The sequence below is a fragment of the Coenobita brevimanus genome, chromosome 31, assembly GCF_032717465.1.
Source record: "Coenobita brevimanus isolate Jiangsu-jjx chromosome 31, ASM3271746v2, whole genome shotgun sequence".
Classification (NCBI taxonomy): domain Eukaryota; kingdom Metazoa; phylum Arthropoda; class Malacostraca; order Decapoda; family Coenobitidae; genus Coenobita; species Coenobita brevimanus.
The window spans coordinates 19,026,483-19,053,978 of NC_136984.1; the positions used below are offsets into that span (position 1 = coordinate 19,026,483).

At 42.2% G+C, this 27,496-nt stretch overlaps 1 protein-coding gene across 1 annotated transcript in view; it reads left to right on the top strand.

Annotated features, from left to right (window-relative positions):
* Positions 1-27,496, top strand: part of LOC145395514 (cytochrome P450 4C1-like) — a 192,746-nt gene that overhangs the window by 42,331 nt on the left and 122,919 nt on the right. The window contains exon 5 of the mRNA XM_080269123.1: positions 18,771-18,840. Coding sequence (XP_080125249.1) covers positions 18,771-18,840 — 70 coding nt within the window. The remainder of the gene's footprint in view (positions 1-18,770; positions 18,841-27,496) is intronic.

Below are 27,496 nucleotides of genomic sequence, written 5' to 3' on the forward strand. Positions count from 1 at the left end.
TGATTCCCTGAGACACCTCTGGTGGAGAGTGTTTGGCCCACTCTACTGTTACTGAACGATAGGTATAGTTGAGTCAGACTGCCCTACCAACACAGCGAAACTGAAAATAGAACCGCTTCTCATAAACGAGAGATCATGAAAAAAAGAGATGAGTTGGATATAAACAATAATGATGGACAGTATCATTGCACATATGGTAATAGAACACGGAATAATTTTACTAAAATAATTCCACCTACTACTGATTACATATGCTTGAAAGATGAAGAGATATGTTACGTGGTTTGTTGTCCGCCATTCACCTCCCCAAGAATTTGCTACAGACGTGTGATGAATGCATTAGCAAATTCCTCTACATACTGCGGGTTTGCCCATTACTTATTTAGCAATAATAAATATATTACAGAAATGTAATGGGTATTTCACAATACAATGGAAATGATCCGAAACCTTGTCTCCTCCATGCTGGATAAGTTAAATGCAGTAACTGAGAAAGAGGGAGGCTGGACGAAATATTAGATACCAATACTTTGATGCTGTAAAAGATGTGGCATTTAAGTAATGCATTTACTTATTTATATATACCCACATTGTAGTAAAAAGAATACAGCTACTATATATATATATATATATATATATATATATATATATATATATATATATATATATATATATATATATATATATATATATTGTGGGAAATATTTTCCCCCAGAGCAGTTGCGCTCTCTACTTTTTATGAGTCATCCCTGGTTAGAAAAGGGAGGAAAACTAGAGACCGTTGTTAATAGTTCAAGCGGCGTTTAAAACCCAGAAATTACATTCTCTTTAATAATTCTTGTTATTGATAAATTAAATGCTACTGTGTTTAACCCTCGTGGACAACCATAAATTGTAAATACATGTAATTATATGGAATTTTCCACGGACCTAAACTGTGTCTGCACATTAGATGACATGGCGAGGATGAAAAGGTCTTCGTGTAAGGCAGATGTGGAATTAAGATATTCACATAGTTAAAGGGAATATTTGGTTTACCTTTAGTTTAATTAAAACTAAGCTTAATTTGTTAGATTCGCCCTGTATATATCATGATGTAATCTAACTGTATTTAGTACTGTAATTTATTAGAAGTTGCCACCCCTACAATTCTATGAGAAACTGGGGCCTGCCACATTCACGCACTCTGCTCCTAGACAAGGTTCAAGCAGCACGTTATATATACGCACCTTAAGGACGTTTGATTGCTCAAGCAACTGCACAAAGCAGCCTCATCGTCATCGGTTGTCCAACACTCCCTCTTCTCTATCTAAGTAACCTTTACGAATTGGCCAATTCAAGGGGGGATTAGCCAGGAGATAGAAGAGAAATAGCTACTGTAGGTGAGTTAAGATTAAGTTATGGTTCACCTAACTCTGAGACTTGTTTAAATTTACTTAAGGTCAATTCTAGGGACAAGTAAAGACCTACGAGTTGTTTATACGAAATACCAGAAATTTCTTGCATTGTGGTGCCCTGAGAGATGATACCGACTTGTATACATTAAATATTTCTCACATTTTTGGTGCCCTGACCGAGTGAGGACAGCCGATGCATGCCGAGGCACTCAATGTGTTTAAAGTTGCTTTCGTTGGGCATAGTTTACTACCGCGTTCGGTTGAAGAGGACGTGGAAATAAGTATCTACTGGGCTGCGGGAGGAAGGGCAAGCTCTTTCTCTGAAGATGAAAGGCTGAATGCCGTATTAGATTGAGAACATGACCTTACTGTCCTATTACTGGGAGGAAATGATATCCATGAGGAAGTGGAGGTCAATGAAGTAGTGGAAAATATTTTAGCCATGGTAGGAGCCATACAGGGCTGTTGTAAATCCTCGATAGCCATAACTCTCCTCGAGCCAAGGAACCTGCCATATGGCTTTCCAGTTTGTTATGGAATATATAAATTAATTAGCAGAGACGTGAACAGGAAGTTGCAACGGATCAGGAAGGGGAGGGATTTTATACATTTTACGCCAAGCCCTTCCAAGCAACGATGAAAGCTGATGGTATACATTGGATCCATCATGGTAGGGAAGCGGTTCTGCAGAAATTTATAAATTATATAGAACATAAGAAAGGACAGTTCTATGCTATACAAGCTATGGGTGGCCCTATGGAGTATTAAGAGGCAATTAATACTGAGCTTAGGGAACATGGATGTTTTGGATATTGAGTGTGGGGATGAAATATAACCCTAGAGGTTTAACAACCCTGGGGGACAGGTTGAAGATATGGACCTAATCCCTACACTCCTCAAAATTAACACCTATCTGCTGGCTGACGTGTATGCACGACAGGATTCAGGGGGTGGAGGGCCGCCGGTTGCCTTGATATACCGCACTCACCTTCCCGCCACTGTTTAAGTGCAGGCCCATTTTCTGTGGTACCTATGGGGTTGGTAGGACCCCCAGGTACCCTACGGTTTCGCGGTTCAGATTGTACTTGGTAGTGGTAACAAGAGGAGCCATGTCATCTTCCTTGACATCGTCTGATTGTGTCCCATCGCATGAAGGGCTGATTGCCTCATCAATCCCTGCGAACGTTCAGCCCTTATTGCCAGGTAAAGGGCCATAGGACGTGCCCTTCACGATACAGTCTCCTCTCGTATACTCAGCACGAGTATGTCCTCTGAGGAGAAAAAAAAAGCCACCACGTGGAGAGTGAGCTCTCTCGCCCTCCAACCCCTACTTGCTCTCCGACGCCAGAGAGGGCTCTCCGACTTCTCCAGGAGGAAGGGACAGTCTATGAGAGTGATGATTTCGGCGATGAGGAGGTGCAAGATGACCCAGGACATCGGGAAAGTGACCGCAGACCTGGCGGTCATCTGCAGAAAAAAAAAGCCACAGAGCCGTTTCCCCCACACTCTCGCCGCCTGCTTGCGCTCCCCCACACCTCAGCCTACCACTTCAAGGGCAGAATCTCCACAACCAGGCCCTTCAGGAGTGGTATGAGTACTGAGCAGGTGTGTGAGGAAGTGTAAATAGTGTACAGCAGTGCAGAAGTTTGTGTATTTTCATAAATGAGTGAAATGTGTGATATTGTAAGTGAATTATAGAAAGTGCTAAGATATGTCTTTTTTAGGTTCTACAAGTGCATATAAGTGATTTATAGTAAGTGCAATACGGGAGTTGATACTGTTTTTGGATATTGGTTAGAAGATTATTGGATATATCTTGAGTTGGCCTACCTGTTACTTGAAAGAAAACCACTTGTGAGCGGGCCACAATGAACAATACCTGCTTCGGTATACCTAAATTATTTCACTCAATAATCAGGGGGATTGTGCCAAATATGAGCATCAATGTATCTGTGATGTGAAGAACAAATAATGTTAGTTGTGTGAAACATTTATATGATTTTCACTATAACCCTGATTAGTACAAAGCAGTATGATTTACAGTACCAATAATTACCTCATAATCTACGATAATGCATGAAAGAGCAACAGCATTTACTTGTCAAAGTGCAATTACCCGTAATCGTGTTGTAAAGTGCAGTTCTAAGTGTCTTAGTAAAGGAGAAATATGATTATTTATGGAAGAAGTGAGTACAGAAAAATGACGAGATATTTCCTTTCCAACACACTTATGGAGCTTAGTGGCATGGTGGTGTGGGCGGTAAATCCTTGGGTGAGCCACATGAACCGGGTGATGACTCATTTTCACGGTGGTGAATAAGGAAGAGTAGAAAAAACGAGTGGAATATTCCGCATTCCAAGGACGCTCGGGCAGTGTTACAATCACCACTCCAATCAGTGCTGCCAATGCTAGTCGGCTGGGCCAATGCCATTGCCAGTGGCGTATTCTTGGAGCCGTGCGCCAAAACGTGAAAAACCACTCGTCTTCAACTCATCCTTACTCATCGACGGGACCACCTAGAGACCTCGGGATACCTTCAATGGAAAGAGGAAGAGTTGTTGCGTCTTATGAACTTTCATTGAATTCTCTAGCTTTTATAGTTTGGCAGATATAAGGGTTTGAAGTAAGGATATTTTTTCCAAAATCTCGGAAATCGCCCGTAGGGACGAGTGTGCTGCGGCCGGGAACCCCTTGGCAGCTAAGGGTTAAATGAATAATTAGCTGAGCTGTAATGAATATTTGGAAACTGAGAGGGGGGATAAATACAACCCTAGAGGTTTAACCCGCCCCGTGCCAGTGCCGTTTTAAAACAGTCTGATGTAATTGTGCGCTCAGTGCCTGTGCCATTTTAAGACAGTCTAAAATAAAAAACTTCACTGTGACTACATTTTTCAAGATTCGCTGGTAAAATTTGGCATGCATGTAAGGTAACTCCTCTACCATCCCCCAGGCTGTCAAGGCCATACACTCACTTGCTTCCCCCCTCACGCTCGCTCTGCCTCACTCTGCCTGTGTGCCTCACCCAGTGCTGTACATGGTGATTGCATTTTGTAAATATTTTCATGTAAGTGTAAGTTGTAAATATTTTCTTGCAAGTGTAAGGACTATATAGTGAAGTCAAGTTGTAAATACCTTCTTGTAAGTGCCAGGACTGTACATAATGAAGTCAGGTTGTACCTATCTTCGAGTAAGTGTAAGATAATGCATTCACAGTGAGAAAGACACGCAAATTGTCAGAGATGCTGAAGCAATTAGTAATCAGAAAAGTGTACTGAATATTGTTATACCTTCCCAGCATAAATACCTGAGTATATCTTACATGGAAGAGGGCTTTCTCTCACGTACGTGGTGAGCTTCAGAGAGTGGCAATACCTGTAGACGAGTGTGCCAGAGTGAATAAAACCCATTTCCGAGCCTCGGTCAGCATTTTAATGGCGAAATTCGTTGTTTCCACATCAAAATCTATCATTTTACCCCCCGCCAAAAAAAAAAAAAATCGAAAAATGGCCGGCACTGGGGTGACCCATAGGGCTAAAAATAGCCGGCATGCGGCGGGTTAATAACCCAGGGGGATAATTTGCACAAAGAGGACCTAATCCCTACCCTCTTCAAAATTTTAAATAATCAGATAATTACTTAGTAGGGTAAATTTGTGGTTGAAACTCGTAATTAAATTATTAAATTAGAAATCAGTCAACATGTCTGTTTCTTTACTGCAAAGATCTTCTAGTAGTAAGGCAGGATGGGTAACTAGAGCCATAAATGATTGTAAGCAATCGTTGGACGAAATATCTCTGTCCAAGGAGAAATTAAATAGTCTCCTAAATATCCTGAAAGACAGATGGAACAAGTATGAAGAAAGTTATAAAACTTTAGATGCGGCTATAGAAAAGGCTGATAATAAGGATCTCTTAGAGTCAGAAACTACGAAATTTGAAGTTAAATTAGAAGAATACTTAACTGTAGTAAAGACACTTGAGTCAAAATTAGCTGAGACTGCCGCGGAAACACAAGTTGTGGAACAGCAGCGTAGAGCTGTGTTACCACAAATAACGCTTCCAGAGTTTGATGGGGAGTAGAACTGGAAATCCTTCTGGGACTAGTTCAAATATTTAGTACAAGATAGAATAGATCTCCCTAAAGTCAGCAAACTTACGTATCTGTTAGGACAGGTCAAAGGAACACCATATCAGGTGATAAAAGAATTACCAGTAGAAGAAAATAATTATGAGGTGGCCTTGACTATCCTTAAACAAAACTACGAGGACAGGGAGCAAGTTATTACTCAATTAATGAAGGCTCTAATTGAATTACCCATACCTAGACACGATTTAGATTCCTTGCACAAACTTAGAATTGCATTAAGTTGTAATTTAAAGGCCTTAGGTGGTTACGAAGATACTAAGGCATCAGATTGGGTGCTTTCAAGAATTGTGTCCTTAAAGCTTCTACCAAAAACCAAGGATGCTTTGTATGGTAGGTACCAAAAGGATAATTTCTCCTGTGAAGAGACTGAGGAAGGCTTGATGCAATTCTGTAAACATTTGCAAGGAACAGTAAAACCTACCGAGGTCAAACGGAAGACTGAAATACAGAAAAACCCACTAACCAATTGGTTGGGAAACCCCAAGTCAGGAGAAGAGGTAGATACTTTCCTTACTTCCTTAAAGGCTGAGGATAAAGTATTAAGGATAAGGAACAGACAAGCTGAGGATAATAAGGAAGAAAAATCTTCCATGGTAAAGGACAGGAAAGTTTGTGTACTTTATGGTGAGCAACATTCCAGTGCATCTTGTCAACAGTATCCCGATTATGCTTCTAGAGTAGGAAAGCTTCAGGAACTGGGGTGTTGTATAATTTGTATGAACTCTGAACATACTTCCGCAGACTGTAAGACTAAACAAAGTCTTTGTTTTAAATGCAAAAAGGATCATCACCATAGTGCTTTATGCCCTAGGATGAAAATTGAGGTTCCTAAACCTGCAAGCGTCAATATGACAATTGCAAAGGGGAATGCTCCATTAGTAATGCCAGCTGCAGTTCCCATAGCAGATGTGAAGGTATTGATAGAGGATAGAAACATATTAATATGTACCGCGTTTGATATGGGTGCTCAGAAAACCTTCATTTCTGCAGACATTGTGAAGAAATTAAAGTTACCTATTACTGGCAAAGTAAATCTAGCCATTACAGGATTCTTAACGACTAAGAAAGCTTGGTCTTTTGATTTAGTTAGACCTGTAATACAATTAGGCAGATATAAATGCCATATAACAGCAGCTGTGCTTGATAATATGGAGACAAGTATATACATAAAGGGATTGAAGGAAACCTCTGACCATCTACAAAGCTCAGGGATAAAGTTGGCTAAACAGAATGTAGAATCAGATACTGTGGGTCCCATAAAAATGATAATTGGTTCTGATTATTGTGGAAGATTCCTACATAAGACATTCAAAAGGAATAAGGTACAGTTGTTCAAGAGTCCAGGAGGTAACCTTATTATGGGTCAGTTGCCTTTTCCAAAATAAGTTAAAGGAGAGCCTAAACTTGTAGACTCAGTCTTTGTTATCCCTACACAGTCATTGATGGTAGCTAGAATAGGTGCAGAATTAGAACCTACTCAGATAAATGACTTGTTGGATGAAAATATTGAACCTGTACACAAACTGTAGGACCTATACAGTGTAGGAATACATTCTGAGGAACCAACCCCTGAAGATAAAATAACCTTGGATTTGTATAACCAGTCTGTGGAATTTAAGGATGGACAGTATTGGGTAGGATTACTATGGAAACTAAACCATTCGGAGTTACCAACATATTACCAAGCAGCTAAGGCTCAGTTAAATTCTCTTCTAAGGAAGTTGAGAGATAGACCGGAACATCAAACACTATATGATAATATTATAAAAGATCAATTGAAGAATAAATTTATAGAAGAGGTAGAATTCCCTGTTAACCACAAAGAAGGACACTACTTACCACATCATGCTGTAAGCAAAGATTCGGTAACTACTCCCATAAGGATAGTACTCAACTGTAGTAGTAAAGCGTCCAACGGATCAGCTAGCTTGAACGATTGCCTATACTCTGGACCTACATTAACAGAGAAGTTAGGGAATGTGTTACTAAGATTTAGAGAGATTTCTTATGCTTATACAGCAGACATTAGTAAGGCTTTTCTCAGAATAGGACTAAGAGAGGACGATAGAAAATTTACAAAATTCCTCTGGCCTCATGATCCTCAAAATGAGGATAGTCCATTGAAAACTTACTGTTTCCGATCGGTGCTCTTTGGCTCTTGTGCTAGTCCTTTCCTACTTTGCAACACTTTAAAGCATCATATTGAAAATGCCAAATGCCCAGAAATAGGGCAGGCTTTTTATATGGATATTTTGCAAGGTGCTGCCGATACAGAGTCGGAAGCATTGAAGGCTTATGAAATAGCCAATTCCGAATGTGGGAAAGCAAATTTGCCATTACAGAGCTGGAATACAAATTCAATGCTTTTGAGGAATAAAATACAAGGGGACTATCCAGATTCTGACATTCCCAAAATTCAAAATGTATTGGGTCTTAATTGGGATACAACAGCTGATGTAATAAGTTTTAAACCAATTAAGTTCTCTGATGTCACTCTCACCAAGAGATCCTTGTTAAGTCAGGTTTCCAAGCTACATGACCCATTAGGGTTGGTCAGTCCTATAGTTAATAGGGGCAAATGTTTAGTACAGAAGGCTTGGCGAGAAAAGTTAGACTGGGACACTGAATTGGGTGAGACATATGTGGAACAATGGGAACAGATTAGAAAAGAGTTTGAGACCACATCAAGCATATGTATTCCCAGGAAAATAAACATTAATGAGAAGACCCATTTACACGTATTTTGTGATGCTTCTCAAAGGGCCTATGGAGCAGTAGCTTATTGCCCAGCAGGAGAGGATAGTAAGATTATTATGTCCAAAGCCAGAGTTGCGCCAATTAAAGGAAGAACCCTACCTCAAATGGAATTGGCTTCCATAGAAGTAGGAACAAAATTGACCAAGTATATAACCACTACTCTTGATACTCAGTTTGAGGATATCTACATATGGACTGACAGTGAGATTTGTCTTTACTGGTTAGGAAAGGAAGACAGTAAAATTCCTTTCGTCTGTAATAGAGTGAAGACTATTAAAGAGTTGTCTTCCAAAATTAATTTCATGCATGTATCCTCCAAACAAAATCCAGCTGATCTGCTCTCGGGAGGTTCGACCGTAAGGAGACTGATCAAAGATAACTTGTGCTTCAGATGTCCTAAATGGTTACTCACTAAAGATTAGCCTGAGCAGAAACAGTACAGTATTGCTGAGGTTAGTGTAGTGAACTTGGATCCTGTAGTACCTGAGCCAGAACTAATTGACATCAGCCGATTCTCATCAATAAGACAACTTATAAACACTACTAAATTGGTTGTTGAATTTTTGAATAAGAAAGTGGGGTTTCGGGAGTTAGATCCTCTAGAATACTGGCTGAAAAGAATACAAAAGAATTCTTGCAGGGAAATATATAAACTTTTAGGCCAAGGCACTGAGAAAGGGAATAAACTGATGAAGAATTTAGGCTTGTTCTTAGACGGAAAAGGTCTGATAAGATGTCGAGGCCGATTGGTAAAGGCTGACTTGCCCATCCAAACCAAACACCCCATTTTATTACCCAAGAGTGGATGCTTTAGACAGTCGTGGCTATAAATAATCACCTATCCTCCTGTACCCCCTGCCTCAGGCTGGCTCGTTTATGCGCGGCAAGTCACATTGGAGTAAGAGGGGCTGAGAGGGAGGGGCCAGAGAGAGAGAAGGGAAGGTGGGTGGGGGGACGAGCGATTGTGATGAGATGGAGTGAAGGAGGGGAGGGAGGAGAGGTAGGGGAGGGAGAATGAAATGCGAAGTGGTCGTCACATTATTTGTCTTTTTTTCATTCAGGACATCATACAAAGGAGTTACGAATCGGTAGATAAAGCTGCTTCACCCACTGTGTAGCGGCGTCAGATAACAAGCTTTAGATAGGTAGTGATATCAAGAACTGGCTCATGAGAGAAATATACTGATGTGACACATCAAATAATAGTGCAGAGCCACCGAGACTGTGTGGGCCCAGATTGTCAATCCGTGGAAGCCAGAAAACGAGAGGACACGGGTCCGCCTCCTCCAGCACACTAAGGACGAGTGGGAGCTGTTCAGACGAAACAAGCAAACCATCAACAACATTGTTTCCCCGGTGCCGTGAAGCCTGCTTGAGGTTTTTAAGGCATGAGACCACTGGACTACTTACTAAGGCTTTCTTGGTTGCTTTGGCTTGACAAGTGTCGGTAAACATTGACGTAGATATATTTTGAGAGTTTGGGGTAGGATTTTGTTTCATTTCCCTCTAACAGATTATGAGAGATATGGTTATCATATCCACCCATGAGCACAGACCAAATTTATTTACCTTTTATGCACAATTATTTTATATAGCCTTTTCATATAGAGATGTTATTAAATAATTATTGAATTGACATGATTTTGACTGTATACAAGAAGTGTTTACCGAGAGGATGATTATTGTGGACACAGCCATGTCAAAGGTTGCATAATAATATTTAGTTCCAAAAATTAATTACATGTATGGGATGAGGATGTTTCTTACACAAACATTACGGAAGTCAAAGCCATCCAGATTCTACTCTGTGTCGGAAGTCAAAATACACGGATGAATACAAATTTATGCCTCCGCACTAATGTTTGATGTGTCACGTCAGTATATTTCTCTCACGAGCCAGTACTTGCTATCACCACCTACTGTATCTAAAGCTTGTTATCTGAAGCCGCTATACAATGTGTGATGCAGCTTTATCTACAGAATATTAACTCCTTTATATCATGCCCTGAATGAAAGAAAATATACAAATTATGTAGCCACAACTTCGCATATCATTCTCCCTCCCGTACCTCCCCTCCCTCGCCTTCCTCACTCCACCCCAGCACCATCACTCGTCCCCCCACCGACCTTCCCTTCTCTCTCTGGCCTTTCCATCTCAGCCCCTCTTACTCCAATGGGACTTGCTGCGCATAAAGGAACCAGTCTGAGGCAAGGGTTACAGGAGGATAGGTGATTATTTATGGCCATGACTGTACAGCTAAATATAAAAGAAGCCCATGATTCCACTCTCCATGGAGGTGTGCCGCAGACCTTAGCTCAAATTCGGGAAAGGTATTGGATTCCTAAGGGTAGACAGGTTATTAAAAAATATCTCAAAACCTGCATCATTTGTAGGAGGTATGAGCAACGACCCTATAACTACCCAGCACCACTGGCCCTACCAAAGGATAGGGTGAATGTAAGTCGGCCCTTCCAAGTAACAGGAGTGGACTACACAGGGGCTATAACTGTTGTGGGTGAGGAAACTTCCCATAAAGTTTACGTTTGTTTATTTACTTGTGCCTACACAAGGGCAGTCCATCTAGAAATAGCGGAAGACCTGAGCTCAGAGACATTCCTCAATGTCTTTCGAAGATTTGCCACTAGAAGGTCTTGTCCTGGTAAGTTAATAAGCGACAACGGAACTATTTTCGTTAAAGCAGCACCTTTACTGTTGAACATAATGAATGACCCAAAGGTTAAGTCAGCACTGGGAATCCGAAATTGTACCTGGTAGTTCACAGTTCGAAGAGCTCCATGGAAAAATGGATTTACCGAACTAATGATTGGCATTGTCAAGAACTGCGTGAGGAAAACTTTACACAGAACTAAGATCACGAGAGAAGAATTAAGAACCGTAATAACTGAAACTGAAACCAGGATTAATAATAGACCCCTGACTTATCTAGATGACACTAGCGTCTCGCTAGAGGCCTTAACACCGGCTCATATGTTATATGGCAGGAAGCTCCATCCGATCCCCTGTGTGGATATCCAGGAAGAAGTAGATGATCCTACCATAGAAAATAATGATTTAGGACAACATCTGCGGGAGGGATACCAACATCTGATTAGGGTGTTGGATACTTGGAATAGACATTGGAGCGAGGAATATCTTTTGAGCCTACGAGATAGATTTTATGAGGCTCAGGCTGCCAGCAACAAATCTGTTATAAACATAGGGGATGTGGTCTTAGTGAAAACCGAACAGCCAAGATCCCAGTGGCCATTAGCTAAAGTGATCTCCACGCACCCAGATTCAGAGGGGGTGCTGAGGCTCGTAAAAATAAAATGTAGGGGACATACCAGTTTAAAAACTATTGATAAACTGGTACCCATTGAGTTAGCAGCCACTCCAGATCCAGGGGATGGTGAAGATCAAACAGGTCAGGATGCGCGACTGAGAAGGGCTGCAGCACAGGGTTCTTGAGATCTATGGAGGGAACTCCAGGCTAAGGGTCACATTACATGATACAGCGTATCATTTTCCGCCCGGCCCCAAAACTGTGGGAAATATTATCCCCCAGAGCAGTTGCACTCTCTACTTTTTATATGAGTCGTCCCTGGTTAGAAAGTAGAGGAAAACTTGAGACCGTTGTTAATAGTTCAGGCAGTTTTTATAACCCAGAAATTACGTTCTCTTTATTAACTCTTGTTATTGATAAATTAAATGCTACTGCGTTTAACCCTGGGGTTAGGGGGGTTTCAAGAGTACTCCCCCAGTATCCCTGCTTGTCGTACGAGGTGACTAAAAGGGTTGGTGGTGGATTAGTGCCCCACCCCGTAAAAAGAACTAACTAAACAAGCGAGTAAAGCGCCTCGGACCAGGAAGGACTATACGTTGACAACTAAGGAACGGACAACGGACATTCTGAGGGTGGGAACATATAATGTGAGAGGAGCGAATGATGAAGTGAAAGAGAGAGAGATTGTTCCGGTGCTTGAGGATGCAAAGAGTGGATATATGTGGATTGACTGAAACTAAATGAAGAGGTGAAAGGGTTAAGGAATGTGAATATGGTTTAGGTATATGTGTGGGTGTTAATGAGAATGAGAGGGCAAGAGAGGGAGTATGTCTGATGATAAGCAAGAAGTGGACGGAGAATATAAGAGAGTATGGAATAGTGGGTGCAAGGATTGTATGGGTGAGGATGAAAGTAGGTATACAAGCGTGGGCGATTGTTTGTGTGTATGCTCCGACAGAGGACCGAGTGGCAAGAGTGAAAGATGAGTTTTGGGCGAGAGTAGAAGCATGTATGGACAAATTTGAGAGGAATGAGAGAGTGCTTTTGATTGGAGACATGAATGGCAAAGTTGGGAATGTACGAGTGGATGGAGCGGTTGGTCAGTGGGGTGTGCCAGCTGAAGTAGATGGGAATGGTAGTGCTTTGGTGGACATCTGTGCTGGTAAGGGGTTGGCAATAGCCAACACCTACTTCCGACATAAGATGATCCACCGGTATACATGGAGAGTAATGAGGAGGATGGATGGTGAACTTGTTGAACGAAAGGCAATGATAGACTACGTGTGTGTGGATGAGCGAATGAGAAGACAAGTGTTGGATGCAAGAGTGTGGAGAGGGTGGGGGAATAGTCTCGGACCATCACTTAGTGATGGCCAAGGTAAAGCTGCAAAGAAAATGGTTGAGGAGACGAAGGGGAAGACAGGAGGAAACAGCTCCTGTGAGAAGAGTGGCGAATTTGCAAGATAGTGAGAAAATGGCAGAATATAAGAGCATGGTGGAAGAAAGTTTGGGAAGGAATGAGCTACAGCAGATGGGAAGGGGTGGAAGACGTATGTAAGATATTTGTGGAAGAGATAGGCGCTGCATGTGAGGCGGTTTGTGGAGTGAGGAGGAGATGCAAGGGTGTGCAAGGGACAGCATGGTGGAATGGTGAAGTGAAACAAGCTTTGGAACAAAAGAAGAAGGCATATAGTGAATGGTTAGTGAGTAGAGGTAGGGAAGAAGATGAGAGAGAGAAGAGAGAGGTATATGTGAGCAGGAGAAGGGAGGTGAAGAGACTGGTGAAGAGTTTGGGAGGAATCTGAGTGTGAAATGGAGGGAGAGTAAGAATTGTTTTGGAAGGAGGTAAAGAAAGTAAGGCAGTGTGAAAGGGGAAATAGTAGGGGAGTGAAAGATAGGAATAATAGATTGTTGGTGGAGAAGAGAGAGAAACTGAGGAGATGGAAGGAGCACTTTGAGGATTTGTTGAATGTAGAGAGTGAGAGCAGTGCGAGTATAAGTGGTTGGGGAATGGCTGGGAGAAGAAGAGATGAGAGGAGGGAGGAAGAGATCAGTAGGGCAGAAGTAGTGGAAGCAATGAAGATCAAGTTGGGAAAGGCCCCAGGAATTGATGGAGTGTGTGGTGAAATGCTTAGGTATGGGGGTGAGATTGTTGTGGAGTATATATGGAAGTTGTGTAGGTTGGCTTGGGAAGAGGGAAGGGTTCCAGAGGACTGGAAATCAGGTATAATTGTTCCTTTATACAAAGGAAAAGGGGAGAGAGAAGAATGTGGTAACCATAGGGGTATTTGCCTTTTTAGTGTGACTGGTAAAATATATGGTAGAATACTCATTGATAGGGTTAGGCATACGACAGAGGAGCTAGTTGGAGAAGAACAAGGGGGATTTAGGAGGGGAAAAGGGTGTGTATATCAGATATTTGTTCTAAGATGTTTAGTGGAGACGTATCTAGAGAAGGGAAAGAAAGTGTATGCTGCCTTCATGGAACTGGAGAAAGCTTATGATTGAATAAATAGACAAGGTATGTGGAAGGTACTGAGAATATATGGAGTGAAGGGGAAATTGTTGAGTGCTGTGAAGAGTATGTACGAAGGAGCTAGGGCTACGGTGCGAGTGAATGGTGAGTTGAGTGAGTTCTTTGATCTCAATGTAGGACTGAAACAGGTTTGTGTGATGTCTCCATGGCTGTTTAATATATACATGGATGGGGTTGTAAAGGAGGTGCAAGGTAGAGCAGTGGATGTGGGGCTGGCTCTAATGAATGAGGGTGAGACTTGGAAGATGCCGGTGTTGCTATTTGCTGATGATACAGTATTGTTAAGTGAAGATGAATGGGAGTTGCAAGGTTTGGTGAATGAATTTGGGACAGTGTGTAGGAGGAAGAAGCTGAAAGTTAATGTAAACAAAAGTAAAGTTATGGTGTTTGAGAGGAATGAAGTCACAGAATGTACAGTGAGGTTGGATGGTGAGGATATGGAGCATGTGAGTGCATTCAAGTACTTGGGTAGTGTCATGAGTAAGGATGGAACTTTGGGGGATGAAGTGCGTGAAAGGGTACAGCAGGGAAGGAAGGTTGTTGGTTCACTGAAAGCAGTGATGAGAAATAGGGAGGTGAGTATGGAAGTCAAGAAGTCACTGCATGATAGTATTGTGATCCCTACCCTGACGTATGGAAGCGAGGCGTGGACCTTGCAGTGGAAATGAGTTACTTGAGAGGAGCATGTGGAGTGACATGGAGGGACAGGTTGACGAATGAAAAAGTGAAGGAACGTTGTGGGGTGGATGTGGATTTGGTTGAGAAGATTTGGAGAAATACACTGAGGTGGTTTGGACATGTGGAGAGAATGGAGAATGAAAGAGTGACTAAGAGGGTGTATGTAGGTGAGGTGGAGGGAGGGAGAGGGAGGGGTAGACTGAGGATGAGGTGGAGGGATGGAGTTGAGAGGTATATGAGGGAGGGGGGGTGAGTTGGGGGGAGGGTAGTCATGTGGTGGGTGACAGAGTGACTTGGAGGCGTTTTGTCTGTGGCCACCCTTTGCGGGATTAGGGCGTCGGGCCATAGATAGATAGATAGGTAGTATAACCCTCGTGGACAACCATATATTGTAAATATATGTAATTATATGGAATTTTCCACGGACCCAAACTGCGTCTGCACATTAGATGACGTGGCAAGGATGAAAAGGTCTTCGTGTAAGGCAGACGTGGAATTAAGATATTCACATAGTTAAAGGAAATATTTGGTTTAACTTTAGTTTGATTAAAACTAAGATTAATTTGGTAGATTCGCCCTGTATATATCATGATGTAATCTAACTGTATTTCTATCTATCTATCTATCTATAGCCCGACCCCCTAATCCCGCAAAGGGTGGCCGCAGACAAAACGCCTCCAAGTCACTCTGTCACCCACCATTTGACTCCCCTCCCCCCAACTCACCCCCCCTCCCTCATATACCTCTCAACTCCATCCCTCCACCTCATCCTCGGTCTACCCCTCCCTCTCCCTCCCTCCACCTCACCTACATACACCCTCTTAGTCAGTCTTTCATTCTCCATCCTCTCCACATGTCCAAACCACCTCAGTGTATTTCTCCTAATCTTTTCAACCACATCCACATCTACCCCACAACGTTCCTTCACTTCTACATTCGTCAACCTGTCCCTCCATGTCACTCCACATGCTCCTCTCAAGTAACTCATTTCCACTGCTCTCACTCTTGACTTGTTCCCCTCTTGCAAGGTCCACGCCTCGCTTCCATACGTCAGGGTAGGGATCACAATACCATCATGCAGCGACTTCTTAACTTCCTTACTCACCTCCCTATTTCTCATCACTGTTTTCAGTGTGCCAACAACCTTCCTTCCCTGCTGTACCCTTTCACGTACTTCATCCCCCAAAGTTCCATCCTTACTCATCACACTACCCAAGTACTTGAATGCACTCACATTCTCCATATCCTCACCATCCAACCTCACTGCACACTCTGTGACTTCATTCCTCTCAAACACCATAACTTTACTTTTGTTTACATTAACTTTCAGCTTCCTCCTCCTACACACTGTCCCAAATTCATTCACCAAACCTTGCAACTCCCATTCATCTTCACCCAACAATACTGTATCATCAGCAAACAGCAACACCGGAAGCTTCCAAATCTCACCCTCATTCATTAGGGCCACCCCCACATCCACTGCCCTACCTTGTACCTCCTTTACGACCCCATCCATATATACATTAACAGCCATGGAGACATTACACACCCCTGTTTCAGTCCCAAATTTAGATAAAAGAACTCACTCAGCTCACCATCCACTCGCACCGTAGCCCTAGCTCCCTCGTACATACTCTTCACAGCACTCAACAATTTCCCCTCCACTCCATATATTCTTAATACCTTCCACATACCTTTCCTATCTATTCTGTCATAAGCTTTCTCCAAGTCCATGAAGGCAGCGTACACTTTCCTTCCCTTCTCTAGATACTTCTCCACTAAACATCTTAGAACAAATATCTGATCTACACACCCTTTTCCCTTCCTAAATCCCCCTTGTTCTTCTCCAACTAGCTCCTCTGTCAACTGTATTTAGTTCTGTAATTTATTAGAAGTTGGGACCCCTACAATTCTGTGAGGACCTGGGGCCTGCCACGTTCACGCACTCTGCTCCTAGACAAGGTTCAAGCAGCACGTTGTATTTATGCACCTTAAGGACGCTTGATTGCTCAAGCAACTGCACAAAGCAGCCTCATCGTCATCGATTGTCCAGCACTCCCTCTTCTCTAGCTAAGTAACCTTTACGAATTGGCCAATTCAAGGGGGGATTAGCCAGGAGATAGAAGAGAAATAGTTAATGTAGGTGAGTTAAGATTTAGTTATGGTTCACCTAACTCTGAGACTTGTTTGAATTTACTTAAGGACAATTCTAGGGACAAGTAAAGACCTACGAGTTGTTTACTGGGAAATACTAGAAATTTCTTACATTGTGGTGCCCTGAGAGAGGATACTGACTTGTATACATTAAATATTTTTCACATATCTATCTATCTATCTATCTATCTATCTATATATGTATACTGTATATAGATAGATATAGATAGATAGATAGATAGATAGATATTGTTATATCCCACCCGTCTCTTTTATCACGATCTCTTATTTATAAGAAACGGTTCCATTTTCAGCTTCACTATGTTGGTAGGGCAGTCTGACTCACCTACCCGTCGTTCAGTAAGAGTAGAGCGCGCCAAACACCCTCCACCACAGGTGTCTGAGAGTATCATGAGCGCGATTGTACATATAGTGAACCATGTACACAATCAGGAAGTATACTCATTACATTGTTGATGGCCTCAGCAAAGAGAGTAACACTAAGGATACTCCCCTGTTGTACCCCATCTTCAAGTGCAAGGGCATTAGAAAGCACTCCGGATCCTTAAAATCGGTTAGAAAAAAACTGCTGAATAAAAAAAGGCAAGTGCCAACGAAGACCAAACTCATGAAGAGAAAGTAAAATGCCATGATGCCAGGCAGAGTCATATGCCTTCCCCATGGAAGAAGACCGTGACCTGACATTGGGTAATGAGGAAAGTTTCAAAGACAGAAAATTCCAAGGACTGTACTGCATCAGAGGTAGATCGCATTTTACGAAAACCATACTGGACAGGTGACAAAAAGTCACATCTCTCCAAAAAACACACACGCCTGATATTGACCATCTTTTCCAAGACCTTACACATACAAGAAGTCAGACAAATTGACTGATAATTCGTCGACTGTACGTGGTCCCTACATGGCTTGGGGATGAGGATAACTTCAAGCATTGTAAATTATTTTTTGAGTTACAGGATAAAATTTGGCTTGTCATTCGGTGTAGAGAAACCTGAAGTGGAATTAAGAATAATTCATAGTAACAGGAAGGAAAGGAGAAATAGGAAGACAGGAGGGTAAACAGAAGAAAAATAATGATAGACATGAAGGAAGAAGTAAGCAGAATTTGCACATCAAGTGAGTGGATGATGGGCACACACGCACTTGATATAGTGCTGACTACTTTTTTCATGGTTATCATTCTGTATAAGGCCTAAGGTTCTAAAGATCTCAGCTTTCGGCTTTTATATTTGCATTCATCTTTAAATTCATTGACGTGTTCTCCCTCAATCTTGTTATTTCCAGATAATCTTATTCAGCTTAGAAGAGATCTGTCTTAATGATGGATCCACGAAGGTTATCTCTATTTACATTAAATTTTAAGTCTCTCTTCTGGAGCTATCCTCCTGAGTCAGTATTTCTATCTGCCTATGACCTTCAGTGTTTTAAATACAAAGTATCTAGTCTTCCCGTAACGAGTGCATCTTGAATTTGCCGTTCCTCCTCTCTCTCTCTCTCTCTCTCTCTCTCTCTCTCTCTCTCTCGTTAAGTAAGGAACAACTTTGGTTTCTTATGCATAGCAAAAAATAAATAAATAAGTATATAACAGTTAAATCCTTTTGTGAGTGCAAGACAAGAGTTAAATGCCACCCTTGCAGTAAAAAATGAATCACTTTAGTATGAGAGTCATTTCTTGAGGCAAATAAAATTCATCAAAGATTAACTATTCTTGAGACAAAAAATTCTTCAAAGACTCTAAGTGTATAAGAGAGTACTTTCTTAGATGAGATGGTTTTAAATACAATTGGTTTCGCCAGAAACTGCCATGGGATGTACTGTGAACGCCCAAGACGACAAGGACTCCGAGTATGTGAAGGCGCTGTACAAGTACGTATATATTTTGTGCACTTACTCATTACATTATAATGGGCAAACATTTGACCATTTTGTGCTCTTAACTGACATTTCACTATTTTGTATTATGAACCGAAATTTAAAAAGGTTTTGTATTCAGAGCCGAGATAAACCAATGAATTCCTGGCCGAGGTTTAACAAATTTGTATTCTTCTCCAGCGACCACCAGAGGCTGCTATTCTTCTCACAGAAACTTCTGCAGTCAGGGGGAAAAATTTTGTATGCATCTGATAAAAAACTATGTGGATTATATCTACCTATCTATCAAATGCTAGAAGCCTTTTTCCCTAAGGGATGGCCACAAACAAATCATTTCCATGTTGCCCTGTTCCCCGCCATTTCACTGCCCTGCTCGCAACTCACATAGTCGTCTCTCATATACCTTTACTTCATCCCTCCATCTCATCCAATGGCCTCCCTCTCCCTCTCATCCCCTTCCATCTCGTTCACATACAGTACACTCTTCTCGTTAGTCTCTCACTCTGCATCCTCTACACATGGCCAAACCATCCCAGTTTGTTTCTCCTAACGCTTTCTATTGCAACCACATCCACACAACAACGCTCCTTCACTTCCTTATTTGTCAGTCTGGCTCTCCATGATACTCCACATGCTCCTTTTAAATAACTAATTTCCATTGCTCTCACTCTTCGTTTGTGTCTTTTAACCAGGTCCAAACTTCACTTCTGTACGTTAGAGTTCGAAGCATAATACTGTCATGCAGCGTCTTTTTTACTTCCATGCTCACTTCCCCGTTTCTTACCAGTACTTTCAAAGAACCAGCAACCTTCCTTTCTTGTTGTACCCTTCCAAGCACCTCACCCTCCAAACTTCCATCCTTACTCATCACACTACACAAGTAGTTAAATGCACTCACATTGTCCATTTTCTCATTATCCAACCGCACTGTACAACCAGTGACTTTATCTCGAAGACTATAGCTGTAATCTACCCTACGTTCATCTTTAGATTCCGTTTCATACACACTCTCCCAGTCTCATTCAGTAAGCTTTGCAGTTCCTCTTCGTCTCCAGTTAACAATACAATATTATCAGCAAATAACAATACAGGAAGTTTCCAAACGCTGTCCCCTCTCATTAAGACCATTACAACATTAACTGTTCTACCTTGTATCTCTTTTATAACCCCATCCATATACAGGTTGAACAAAATCATGGAGACATGACACATCCCTGTTTCAATCCAACATTCAAGTAGTAAAATTCGCTCAGTTCAGTATCAACAAACACTGCAGCCTTACCACCCTCATACATAAAGTTCACGGCATTCAACAACTTGCCATTAACTCCATGAGAGTATTTTCCTAATAATTTCCACAATCCTTGTACATCCACCCTCTCATATGCTTTCCCCAAATCCATGAAGGCCTCACGCAAGTTCTTTCCCTTCCCTAGAAACTTTTTCACAAAAGACCTAAGAATGAATATCTGATCTACACAACCTCTTCCATTCTTAAAACCTCCCTGTTCTTCTCCAACTACAGTAATTTTTCTGTTACTTCCCTAACTCTGTCAGATAGTATTCTACCATAATATAGTTTTCTTATTACACTAAGAAGACAAATGCCCCTATGATTACCACACACTTCTTTATCGCCTTTTCCTTTGTGCAGGAGAATAATTTTATATGACTTCCAATCCTCTCTGACTCCATTCTCCTCCAGGGCCAATCGGGACATCTTCCATACCCATTCCACCACTATCTCTTCTCTGTGCTGCAGCATTTCACCACACACTCCATCAATTCGTTGGGCTTTTCCCATTTTGTCTGTCTTCATTGCTTCCAATATTGTTCTTCCATCTTACTGATTTCTTCCTCTCTTCTCACCTCCCTCCTCCCAGCTATTCCCCAGCCACTTACAATCGCATTACTTTCATGCTCTATGTTTAACAGTTCCTTAACCCTTACACCGCGGGCTTGTTTTGCTCTGTTTTGCGTGTCCCGCGGGCATATTCAGGCTCCGACAGACTCTCACAAAATATTTGCCAAAAATCAGTTATTAGTCCTAGAATATTAAAATTACATATGCTTATGGCCCGTACCTTCTGCTTTCTCCTGGGATGTTTGTTGAGCCTTCGTCGATTACCGTAGGACTTGTGGAGACCTCTGAAGTTGGGTAACGAAATCTCCACTTTACACTTCCCGACAACCCGTAATATGATTACCACAGCCAGATATTATAAGTAGAAACACTATTCTATGATTATCAAGTAGTTTGGGATCCATACTCCAAAAAAAAAAAAACACTGTGAAAGCAATGAAAATTACGAGCGCGTATGACCTTCCCACTTGCGCTAGTTCGCTGCTGGTATTCTGTCGTTTATTATTCAAACAAACACTCACCCTTTATATTCCTATTATTATAGAACACTTATATATATCTGCAGTCTTTATCCATAAGTTTCCTTCAGTAGTATTGGTTTATTGTCACTGAAGTCATTAAATTTTTCATTCAGTAAAATACATAGAGCCACGGATTCACTTTCACTCTTATAACCTCAAGTATTTGTTCTCATATTCTTATATTACTAATTATTTACATTTCTATTTACATTTTGTATTGTATTTTCAATATTTACACGTCTATTTTACTTACACTATGTTATTCACTGTCACTTGCAGTAACAAAACTATATTACATTGTTCAATCGTATGTACATCCATTGCTTTCACTTGCTATTTACACATTATTTACACATTATTTTCATTTCCCACTTGCACTTTTAGAACTGCTTCTGGCTGTGGTAATCAAAGAAGCAGGTAACGCAGAGGGGAACCTGGCACTCAGCGTGTTGCCAAGAGGTGTGTTTGTGCTCAGGTGTGCGTCGGATGGTATGTGCACACACCTGGCACCTGCGGATTGCAGCCTTCCTCTAGCCTGTGGCAAGCATTTGCACCAGTCTGTGTCGATCCATGTACGCCCTCTGCTCAAGTCTGTCAGGAAGTATTACTTGGAGTTGCTGCTGTCACCTTACCATATCTTTCAAGCAGCTGCTGAACACAAGTCCTGGCGAACAACCTCAGGGAGAAGAACTTGCGTGTCTTGACCTTCATCTTGTACAGGATGAAGGCGTTCAGCATCATGTCTATGAGATGCAGAAAAACTTTCCTGTACCACTTAGTATTCTTCCTGAGGCAGTCGATCTCTCAATCATCATGTTGGACTTGTCCACCAGCCACATGTTGATATTGTAGTCTAAGACAGCATCAGGTTTCCTCACAGGTTCGCCTGTCCTACGGTCGACCTTCCCACTGTCTTTCATTTTCCCCTTGTGCACGGCGGTGAGCATGTGCACGCCCCTCTTGTCATGCCACCATATTGCCAGCATCTTCTCAGACTTGCGTAGGTGCACGTCTCCTCGCTGCGAGGTTTCTGCCTCTGAGAATTTAGGGAAGTGGGCACAATTACTCTTGGCAGTGCCGCAGGAGTCGATGCCGTGCTCTGAAAGGTATTTGGCAAGTTTTGGTGCTGTATAATAGTTGTCTGTATACAGCACATGATTCCCACCAAAATATCTATCAAGGAGCACTTTCACTGCACAGCCTGAGAAGCCAAGGGGGGGTGTTTTATCAAGATCGACAGTGCTGGCTGAATAAATGACGAAGTCAAGGATGTACCCCGTCTTACAGTTGCACAGTACAAAGAACTTGATTCCAAAAGCGATGGCGTTTGCTTGGAATGTACTGCACAAACCTAAGACATCCTCTGAACAAAACCAAAGATTCGTCAATGACAACCTTCTGAAAGGGGTGGAAGAATGTCAAAAACTTATCCTTCATTCTGCTCAGAATCTCCTGGATCTTCCAGAGTGGTTCGGTTTCGGAAGGTACATCATTGTTGGCAAAGTGCAGGTTTCTCATGATGTTCCGGAAGCGATCTCTGGCCATGTACTTATTGAAGGTGGATGAGGGTAGTAAGGGGTCCATGGACCAGTATTCTTCCAACTCATGCTTCTTTGAGTGTGGCATGAGAAGCATGAGGGCGAAGAACACATACAGCTCCTGCATTCCCAGCATGGACCACTGTTGCATCTTGGATGCACCTGTACCACTTGCAGCACGTTGTGATTCATACCTGTTGGTCTCATCACACATGTGCTGCATGACTTCGTCATCGAGGAAGGCCAAACGGAAGTCAACACACTCAGCATCCTCGTCAAGATTGAAGGCAGGCTGTATCCCTGAGGAACTCTCATTGAAATCAAGATGTTCTTGGACAAAATCGGACCCTTCCGTCCACGCGAAGACGTCCAGGATTCCCTGTCATGGCCGTGTAGGGTGGGTGAGGGTGGAGGGTGACTGTGAGGCAGATTTACCTGGTTCAAGGTCACTCGCACTGACCCTGGGTTGCCGTACAGCACTAGCAGCCCTTACTCTACTGGCAACTCTACTTTTACAGGTCAGGGATTTACCTCTTCCTCTACGGGCTGCCTTCACTGTTGATGCTGGTGGTGATTCCGACGATGAAGATTCCAGAGAAAATTCAGCAGAAGAGGAGGAAGAAATGAATGAAGTGGGGCTTGGAGAACTGGGAGGTGATTCACCTTGGGACTCATGGCGGGCTGGGTCACGCGGGGCCATTGTTCCAAGGCTAACCCACCACCTTTTCATTCCCTTCCCAAATTCCTTCCCTTGCTGCACTAACGGCTCCATTCCCTTGGAGCTAGGGATAACTTTGGACACTGAAGCACTCGTACTAGTAGTTTCTGGCACGATTTCCTCACCTGGCTCATCAAACGAATCCCCCGAAGGGTCATAGTCACTATCCATCATTATCATTGATAATTCAGCTAGTTCACGTTCCACTGCAGAGTCACTCAGTCCTTTCCTGCTTTCCCCACGAGTTTTTCTGGGTGTAGAGGTCACGGGGCCCTTTGCAATGGACAGAGAAGTGGCAGAAATGGCAGGGCGCGAGTGCGACATGCTTTGACCACAGAGGAGGACAAGGAACTAAATGCCGTGGCTTATCTGAGAAGGCAAGGGTTGACAGTGACAATGGGGCTGAAAGCTGCTAACTTACATGCTAAGAAATTATTGGTAGGAAATCTCGGCAATACATAAAGAAATAGGTAGTTCCAGGTGAATGTAAATGTCACTTAGGCTTCTCCCTTCCTTTCTGATATATATTTTTATTACAGAAATAGATTACAAGGCATAATTCAAAGGGGAAATTACCTTGGGATTATAGCGAATGAATGCATGTGAGGTGTTGTCAGGTGATAATTAGCCAATTCCTGGTGTATACCACTATCACTTACCTTAATTTTTTTGGATATATATTATTTTGTATAAGTATAGGGCATAGGGCTTATTTCAATGGATGAAATCTGTGGAAAAATCCGGGGGAGATTTGCTTAGCGCAGCACGGCAGGGCAGGCGATAGGAAAGGGTAAAGGAGGTGAGGTTGGGAGGGGTGAGAGGGTACTGGAGGGGAGGTAGAGAGGGAAGTCAAGAACGGGGAAAAATGGCTAAATTGTCAACAATGGATGGGAGTACAGATGAGATTAGGAGTGCGGACTATTGGTGGACAGGAGCAGTACATGCTAAAAAATGATTAGTAGGAAATCTCGAAAATACAGAAAAAAGTAGGTAGTTCCAGGTGAATGTAAATGTCACTTTAGCTTCTCTCTTCCTTTCTTATATAAATTTTATTTACGAGAATAGATTATATGGCATATTTCAAAGGGGAAATCTCCATGGGAAATTAGCGAACGAGTGCACATAAGGTGTTGTCAGGTGATAATTAGCCAAATCAAGGTGTATAGCACTATCGCTTACCTTATTTCTTTTTGGTAGATATTATTTTGTATAAGAATAGGGCATAGGGCTTATTTCAATGGATGAAATCAGTGGATAATTCCGGGGGAAATTTGCTTAAGCGCAGTGCTGATGGAGAGGCAAGAGGACAGGGTAATGGAGGGGAGGTAGGGAGGGGAGTCAGGAACGGGGAAAAATGGCTAAATTGTCAACAATGGATGGGAGTAGAGATGAGATTTGGATTGCTGACTAGTGTTGGACATTGGCAGTACTGATGGATGATACAAGCCACCACTTGAAAGCTCGGGATAATTCAAAATAACACAGAAACACAAAAGTGACCCCCCGCGGTATGATCCATTGCGCTCAAGCGTCATGAAAGTGACGCCCCGCAGTTAAGGGGTTAACCCATCACGTCCCGAGGTTTTCCGCACCTCCGACATCCCCCAGTCCCGAGGTATTTTTGAAAAAAAAAATTTTGGCTAAAACCTTCACTTTTGGTGAGAAACAGAAAATTCATAGAGAAATCACTCACCTGAGGTTTAAAATACTCAATCCAGGTAGGAGTTCCTCCTTACATGACTGGGTTTTCTAACATGCTGGCACCAAAGAAAACAAGTTCTATGGGAGGGTAACTATTTTATCCACTCATAAACAGTATTTATTTATTTACTTGGTACGAATGTATATGTAGTATGAGAGTATATTGGTTTTCAAGCAGTAATAAAGGCATTATAAGCATTGTTTTACTCACTAACTAATCACCATACCTGACCTTTTTTTGCCACATTACCTGATCATTATTTCTGGCTGTTTCTTCTTCTAATGCTATGTAAACATTGTCCTCCACATTATCATCGATTGGGGAATCACTCTGGCCCTGAATATCTTTACTGGCCAGGTCACTGATAACAGATGAATTGCCGAGACAATGGCGTGAGGGTGAGAGGGGGGAGGTTATGCAGTGTAAGGCATTGTCCCTGCTTGGCATCTTGTTGAGGAATAGAGGAAGGTGTCCCGTGTATACATACGTAAAATCACGCACAAAATTTGAAATTTGTGCAAATTAGGGACCTTGCAATTGCACGACATACCGGTACGTCGCCGGGACTGGCAAATGCAAATCGTTGCAACATACCCATACGTCAACGGGAGGGGGCGGGTTAAAGTGCTCTCTCCATCTGCTCACCCATTCTCCCTTCTCCACAGTAATGTACCATTTTTATCTCTCACGCCCCGACTAACTTCTTTATCAACCCGTCTAACTCTCTTTACCTCCCACAATGAGATTTTCTAACATTCCCACCACTTTACACTCAAATTCCTTCCAAATTCCTTGTCTACTCAGTTCTTACTGTCTCTTACTGATCTTTTCACCTGTCTCTTCCTCTCTACATATAAGTAACTCTTCTGTCTCAACTTCCTCAACCCCCCTGTTTCTCATCCACTCACCATATGCTTTCTTCATTTGCGTCACAGCCTGTCTCACCTCTTCATTCCACCTTGCAGTTCCTTGCACCCCTTTCTTCTTCTCTTCACCCCACACACCACCTCGCATGCTGCACAGATTTCTCCTGTGAATATCTTGCACACACTTTCCGCCACCGCCATCTGCTCCAGATTATATTTATGCAATCACTTCACTTCTCTCTTATATTCTGCCCTCTTTCCATCCAGAGCTGGGCACTTCTGCAATCACTTCCGCAAACCGCAAATTTCTGAATCACGGGAGTGTTATTTCATTTGCTGATTTGCGTTTCCAACTAATTTGATGCAAATTTGTGGTTTTGCATACTTCCACAAACGCAAACATGCCTGCAAACCAGCCTGACCTCTGAGAACTTTGAGCGGTTTGTTTTTATGAAGGGCAACAAGGACCTGCTCAAGATGGAGTTGTAGCAGTTGTTGGAGGAGTCTGTGACTGAGAAGTGAGGACTGAGGAGGTTAGAGCCGAAGAGTAGAGGTGGGCTGGTGTGTCAACTTGTCAAGTGTGACCTGTGAAGTGTAATAATTTAATTCATTAAAGCACAATAGTGATAATTTACCTTTGTCTTGTAGTAAAAACAGTCTATTATACTAATATCAAAATAGTTAGAATATATATTATAGTTCTACTGTAAATATTTTTTACATCCCAGTCAGTAGTACAGCCAATTTCCAAACTTCATAGCCACTTATTGATAGTCAGAATAGAGTAGATGAAGATATAATTGTAGTGGATTAGTAACTAGAGATGATTTTTTTACCTCTAGATTAGGAAAAATATCGTCCTAAACTTAATAAAATCCTCTACTGGCATCCAGAATAAAATGAAACTGAAAATGATGCAAAATGGTTTGCACATGCATTTCCATTTGCAGAACAACAAATTTCAAGAAGTTTGCAGATTTGCCGTTGCAGAAGGTAATGATGTGAGTTTGTGGAATTGCTCTTGCAGAAGTGAATTTTCGTTTGTGGTGCTCAGCTCTTTTTCCATCCTCTTGCAACCACTACTTCCTCCTGTCCCTCCCTCCTTCTATTCCTCCATTGCATTTGAACATTGACTTTCGCCATCATCAAGTGGTGGTCAGAATGTCTACTCCCCCAACCTCTGTATGCTGTTGCATTCATTACACACCTTCTCATTCTGTCATCCATACACACACAATAAACATTGCCTTTCGTTCATTCAGTTCACTACCCACCCTTCTCATCATTCGCCATGTATACCCGTGGGTCATTTTCTGCCTGAAGAGGGTATTGGCTATCACCAACCCCCTCCACGCACAAATGTCCACTAGAGCACTCCCATTCTCATCCACTCACCAACTACTCCATCCACCTTCATATTCCCTACTTTTCCATTCATATC